Source organism: Barbatula barbatula, assembly GCF_947034865.1.
Source record: "Barbatula barbatula genome assembly, chromosome: 1".
Taxonomy (NCBI): Eukaryota; Metazoa; Chordata; class Actinopteri; order Cypriniformes; family Nemacheilidae; genus Barbatula; species Barbatula barbatula.
This window is the reverse complement of record NC_136766.1, coordinates 21,260,734-21,267,752: the sequence shown is the minus strand read 5'-3', so window position 1 is coordinate 21,267,752 and position 7,019 is coordinate 21,260,734. Positions and strand designations below refer to the sequence as shown.

General features: G+C 37.4%; 1 protein-coding gene across 1 annotated transcript; it reads right to left on the bottom strand.

The window, feature by feature from the left end:
- Window positions 1–253: 253 nt before the first annotated feature.
- rerglb (RERG/RAS-like b) lies at window positions 254–6,798 on the bottom strand. Its single transcript, XM_079456458.1, has 5 exons — window positions 6,462–6,798; window positions 5,439–5,495; window positions 4,743–4,816; window positions 4,045–4,193; window positions 254–3,177 (listed from the first exon to the last, which is right to left on the bottom strand). Exons 1-5 carry the CDS (start codon window positions 6,511–6,513, stop codon window positions 2,898–2,900), a joined length of 612 nt encoding a protein of 203 aa, XP_079312584.1. The 5' UTR covers window positions 6,514–6,798; the 3' UTR covers window positions 254–2,897.
- Window positions 6,799–7,019: the final 221 nt, after the last annotated feature.

Sequence of the window (7,019 nt, the reverse complement as noted above, 5' to 3'; positions counted from 1 at the left end):
TCACCACATCCACAATTCTACTAGGTATCTTATTGTAGTTTTTAAGTGACATGCTTTAAAGAAGTCTTGCCAATTTTTCCAGGTTCCGCACTGGTACCATCAATCTATGGAATTATTTTCACCACACTTACAGACATGTATTTGTTTTGAAATGCTTTTGATCATCGTATTAATGGTAAGGTTTGTAAATATTTGAATGGGTGTTTGTCTCCATCTAGTGGAGTGTGTGAGGCTGTAAGAATGACTAGAGTTTACAGTAGGCCTATGCGGTCCCACTGTGTAGTTTTATTATGAGTTATGTCTTCATCAAATGAATAAGCTTTACAAGGCAATGCATATAAATTATACTATGTTATTTCTAGTTTAATTCTAGATCATTCAACTGAGAAAGCAGTAAATTAACTGATGGTGTAAAATTAAATCATACATATTCTGCATACAGCTACAACCACAGTCTCATCCTTAGTCAAAGTGGCAGGCTTTTATTTCCATGATCGCTCCCACAAACTCAGCATTTACCGCAAATTACCGTTGAATTTAGCCTTTGGATTGTCTGATAAGAAGCAAACATTTAACTTATCCTGCCTGCAAAGCTCTTTTTTAAAATATAAGTGTTTTCTCTAAACATTTGAGATTAGTTAGCCTCTACCGTCTGGACTATAGCGTCTGGACTCTGGCAACCAACATTTATTGATGATGGAAGGTAACATGACATTTAACTGCTTTAACATGAACAATGCTTAGTGGCTGGGATGGTGTTGTGTTCATGACACCCATTCTAAAGGAGATTATCAACAGTACTATGGATTTAACTGTGGATTTATGAACTCCTGCGCACTAGAGGTTGCAACAGTTTCCATCATCCACTGTTAGGAAAAGCTACTTTAAAAGCAATGCATAAAAATATAACTGTGGAATTTGCTACTTTGTCTACACCTGACAGATGTTCACTCTCTTCCTGGCCTTGCAGGTGTTTTCTTCATTTTCATTCAACAACCTACATAACATACTGTACTACAAAACACATTTAGACTATTATTATACTCTGACTACTTTATACCCCTATAGCTACTGTATGTATTCAATATAACAATCTCATAAAATTCAGTTTACATCATATACTGTACAATCATTCCAATTGAAAATGATGTGTTTACAGGTGAATTTTTAAAAGTTTAAATTCACTGCCATTGAGATAAATAGTACATTATAGGCCTTCTAAAGTCATGGTGAAATTAGATAATTGTCATATTAAACAGATACTATAGAATACGCCTACATTTAATATTTTGTGGATAATCATTAGCACATAACACACTTGACAACATGAAGTGTTTGTCAAAATATGGCCACACAGGGATTTTGAAATAATGGGAATATTTCCATTGCAGAAGAGTACAGGAAAGCTATAGCCTGCCATCTCTGTTTATGACAAATGTCTGTTCACACGCATGAGTGCACATGTCTAAGTAACTACAGTCATTTTAATACAGCTATTTGAAAAAAAAATTGTATTTCAAATTAATCTAAAAGTAACCTTCCTTACTTAAAAAATGTAATTTAAACATGAATGTATACATGAATGTATACTCTTGAAGTCAGAATGTAATCTATTTACGTAATACATGTGACAGATGACATTGTTTTCAGGGAATGGCTCTTTCTCGAGTAAATCTTTGTGACTAAACATGTCTAATACTTTCTAAGGTAACACACCTCAAGCCACCAATCTCATCTCATTGATTTGAAAACCTGACTTCAATTAGCCTTTGGAGAACTCATTTATTTGGAGAACTCATTAACTTAGAGGTTCACACTCGGCCCAACTTAGACTAATGCTTTTATATATTGAAACACCTTCTGGTACCCCAGCATAATAAGCCAAATAAAAACAGTTTGTGTGGTTAACAAAACTCAGTGTACTGTTGACAATATGTGGTACAAATCATTTGTGTTATTAACAAACTGTTATTGTTATTTTAAGGGATAGGTCAACTAAATGATTCTGATATCTCAGATATATATGTATTTTTGGTTACTGACATTCTTCCCTGCATCTTATTAGTAGTGAATCCAGGCAAACTAAAAAGAATCTTGAAAGTTTAGTTTAAGAAAATCTGAAGTACATAGGTTTCCCCTCACAAATGCAATTAGCATAAGATTGCAATGGAAGAAATGCAAGAGGTATTTTGCTATCGTGTTTTACAATGGTAATTTACCTACGATTTAGACTTCATCACATCATCTAGACGGATGAAATTCTCTTGTACTTTGTTGTACATTCCGTAATGCAAACTCAGTCTCATTCCAATAAAACAATTTCAGAAAGGGGAGGAAGGAATGTGTGTTACCCTTTGAAGAGAAAATTGAAAGTTTCAAGCATTTGAAAACATTCATCAGTATTATGTAAAATATCACCAAGACATTTAGATGTGTAAAATACAAAAATGTAGAATATTTAGGTTAAAAATGCTTCGTTTTTTCTCTAGTCGAACTCTTCCATTATAGGAAAACAAGTGGTTATAATATGAGAATAAAGAAACCCAATGGTGCTTCTCTCTACTAAAGAAAAGGCAATTCAAGAATATTTATATTCAAATAATGATCATGTAGAATATGTTGTGAATATGCATAGCTAATGAGCTAATACGATAAACCCAGTGGGGTTGTATAAACATGCATGTATTTGTCCTAGCACTACAGTATTTATAGCTCATGCGTACAACTTTCAAACAACTCTATATTATGATGTTCTCACATGGGATCTCCGTAGTGGTTCCTATTTGACAGTATGTATCCAAGAACATTTAAAGAACATCAGTGTAGGTTTACCAAGGACAAAACTCTATTCCTGATTCAATAGAGATTCATTTCTGAGCACTTTTTTGCTCAAACCCTCAAACAGATTTTCTCCTCTTGCCAAAGACATTGTTAATGAGCTTGGCCATGGACTTGGAGCCACTGTATCGCCTGCGGTCGCCTCTGTGTTTGAGCTGTTCCATCACGTGGCGGATGAGCTTTGTAAAGAGGTTGGAGATCTCCAGGTGGTTCTCAGCTGCCGACACTTCCTGGAAGAGGCATTTGTTTTCTTGGGCCAGGGAACGACCCTCCTCCTCACTCACTTGACGGCTGTGGCAGAGATCTTGCTTGTTACCCACCAGGCAGATGGGGACTTCCCTATTTACACGAAATGAAATCAGATTTGCCAAAATTGCTTCATAATAGGAACATGGCTATAGAAAGGAATGCATCAATTGAGTTGCATTAGAGCCGAATGCAAAACATTTATATAATTGATTCTAGTTTGAGACTAATAATGCCCACAATAACAGTATGAATTAATTTATTGAATTTCATAGAAGCGTAATTGAAGCGATGACTTTGTGGATATGAATCGCATACATTAATTGTTTTCTGATATGACACCATAGGAAGTGGAACAAACAAAGAATGACTTTAGTTTAGAAACAGAGTGTTGGAAATTTACAAAGGACTTGAGTCTGGACAGAAAGCAGAAAATCGTTGTCATTTTGTCGAAGTGTCAAAGCCTGTAAGCCAATTTTGGAAGAACATGCTGGATTCTGACCACCCATGAATGATCTCATCGTCTTGTTTCCGAGATCTAATGGGCTCCAGATGCCCAGTCCCACATTCTCACATACTATTGTTTCAAAAGACTTTCAAATGACAAATAACCAGTGAAAGTCAAAACCATCCAGACTTTTATATCCTTTTATATTTTATATCCAGACTTTTTATAAATGATGAAACGAACACTCAGCTGAGAACTGTGATCATGTCAATTTATTGAAACTATTGGATTCAGAATAGACTTTCGCGCTCTGCAGGATCTCTTAGTTTGTTCAAAATCTGTTTTTAGCCAGTTTGACCTTTACAGATGTGCACTGTCTAAGCAGGAAACCTTCACTCCCAGTTCTGTAATGGCCTACATTCATTCATTAAAGCTCTGTCTCTTTCTCCATTCTCTTGTTCCAGGCAGCATCAGGAAAAGGTCAGAAGGTTAATGGAGAGAATCTGACTCACCCTTTACAGGTCTCCCGACGGGTCTCTTTGATCTGCGCCAGAATGTTTTTGGCATTTAGGAAGGACGTACGGTCACTGATGGTGTACACCACCACAAAGCCATCAGCCCAGTCCAATGGTTCCTCCAAGATACATCTGCTTTCTTCACTCTGACAGTGGGTGGTGGGGAAAACACAGGGTTCCAGTCAAAAACAACATATATATAAAAAGGGCGCTTCTGGGGTTTTAGGGTAGTTACAGTATATTGCCCCATTCCAACCCAGGGTTAATTTAATATAATAGAGAAAAGTGAATACAAAAGCTCTGGCAATCCAAGCTCAGTACATTCGGTTCTAAAAGCTGCTAATGTAATTTCCAAAAAAACTGGTTCTCCTCCAAAATACTTTGTTATGAATGAGGTGACTGCCAATGTTTTTGCGTACATGCACGCGTAGCTTTAGAATAGAAGGATGCCTGTCTCACGAGTTTTGGAAATCAAAGTGAAACAACAACTGCTGAAATAAAAGGTCCCAGGTGCAGCAGCTGTGAGCCGTGAGGGTCGGCTTTCAAAGACTGCACACTGTATACTGAGTTTGAGGGAAAATCATAAATCCCATTGGAACACAACACACATTTCCCATCTGAAGCAGGGATATCTGAACGTTTTGCCCTGTGGCGGTGCTCATAAGCGTAGCCCTTATGAAAGAATAAACACATACTTGCGAGCATGGATCAAAGACTTCCAAGTTCAACTGCCTTCCATCAATGGAGAACCTTTTATGGTACAAGGAGTCTGCAACAAACAACGCTGGATGAAATACTTGGTAATACAACAAACCTGAGCACCATTGTAAAATCTGACCTTCGAAATGAGGGGGGATTGTTAGACATTTATACAAAACGCAAGGGGCATTAGAGTGCGGCTGATGTGATACACATGCAGTTGTGTCGGTTGTGCAGTGACTGCTGTGTGCTTCAGAAATCTGCATGACTGCAGGGCCAGAGCATAGTTTCAACTTTTACAAATTAGAAAAATAGACAACAGCCCTGCATCTGCATAGAAACAGACCTTTCACAATTAAAGTACAGAATGTAATAAGTTGCATGATGTATTAAATGAAATGATAAAGCTTTAAATGACATGATAAAGCTTTATTTGATTATAAGTCTTGGAAAACGTTTATTTTTAAGAGAATGTTTTCAAAAGTCTTACATTTAGTTCTCTTTAAAATGTTAGTACATGTGCATGGTCTTTCTTTTAATTAGGAACATATATAACAAAATCGTCATGTTTTGATGATTTGTTCTGTGATTCATCACAGTTGACATTAAGCTGGCTGCTATGCTAAGACTAATAAAACCCACAGTCACATATAAAACATTCTTATTAAATGTGCATGTGAGATAATACTTACTGGCATTTGATGCATATTCTCCTATGAATCGCTTGGTCAAAAATCTCACCAAAACCGCTGAGGACAAGAGAGAGAGAGATTATTTCGTGTTCAGAGATTTAAATTGAACCATGATGTACAGTAAATGACTGTTATAAATACTGGAAATAGGGCACAAGTTCAAAGTTTAGGCCCTTGTCAAAGACTTGGCTATTCTACAGTTAGTGCTGGTGCATATCTGGGTCAGGATAAAACGTTAGAGTTATGATTTTTTTCGTCTTTTCATGAGCACACTACCTGGTTTTATATTAAATATTTGAGCCATGAAGCTATGCTGGCTCATTGAGTCATTGAAGTCAGGTTCATTGAGGTTCTGCACATAAATACACACTCTGTGGCAGCCTCGTGAAAGTTGCTTTCAATCTCTTCAAAATGAGAACCATCAAGCACTACCAATTTAACCCATTTTCCTCATAAACCTTTAAATCTGCAACAATAGACCTGAATGTTCTGCTCTGTTTTCACACTGGTTACTCAGATCAGAACCCTGAGTAAGGACACCTACACACAAACCTCCCACCACCACCTCCACTGTTTCTTTCCTGGGGGACCTACATAATAATTGTTTTCCAACTACTTAATAGTTATTAGTACAGGTATGCAGCCCGAAGGTCTAAATGTCCTTATGCTACAGAGTGGAACAAAAAATAATCTCCCAACAATTTCAGCAATTATTTGCATCCCTCCATTTTAATTTCCCTCTCGGATGATTTGTCCGAGAATGACCTCACTTCTGCAATCTGTTCCAGTATACAAAGTACTTGCCGAGTTTTTAAGACTCTGTGGGTCGTGAAGCGCTCACACACATTATACAGCCACACTGCAACAGTAAACATGAATGACTTCCAGCTCGACTCAGCACATGAGTTAAAAACATCACTGGGGCACAGTTGGAATCATGTCCCAAACTCGGAAAGTCTGTTACTTTAAAACACACATTAACACATGAACCGAAAACAATACATGAAAGGACAATGCACTCACCGGATTTGCCAGCTCCCTCGCTGCCCAGGAGGGCCAGTTTGATGTCATTCATTGGTGAAGATTACGACCCTTGTCTGTGGTGCTTCTCTTCGTCCAAGTGACTAGACAGTACGCACTACTCTCTATACTCTTAACTCTGTTCTGTCTCTTTGTCTATTTTCCCTCTGTATCTCTCACTTTCTTTCTGTTACTCTCACAGACGCTGCTCTCCTCTATCTCCCCTCCCACTAGTAGAGCTGCCACAAGGTCATTGCTCCACCACAGACGGGATTCCCTTTGAAAGTTTAAGTTGTACAGAAGAAAAGTGGAGCTTTGCCATTGTGAATCAAACCAAACTGCTCTGTGATCTTGTGAGTTTATGAAATTAACTTTGTTTAGAATCATTAGAGTTTACTTATTGTTTATGGATCAAACAGTTTGCATTCCAGTAAAGCATTCTGAGTCGATGCTGCTGAGATTCCAGAACGTTCCACTGACAATGTTTTGGTAACTTATATAACGTCTCAACAACATATTTGCTTCAGGGATTCAAGTACCTAAAGTCTTATAATAAAATTG

What these genes read in the sequence shown, in the direction of transcription:
- rerglb (XM_079456458.1), bottom strand. Translation starts at nt 6,513, where the DNA reads ATGAATGACATCAAACTGGCCCTCCTGGGCAGCGAGGGAGCTGGCAAA. An exon ending in CGAGGGAGCTGGCAAATCCG is followed by an intron (nt 5,496 to 6,461) that starts GTGAGTGCATTG and finishes TCTTGTCCTCAG; the next exon opens with CGGTTTTGGTGAGATTTTTG. An exon ending in AGAATATGCATCAAATGCCA is followed by an intron (nt 4,817 to 5,438) that starts GTAAGTATTATC and finishes TGTTTGTTGCAG; the next exon opens with ACTCCTTGTACCATAAAAGG.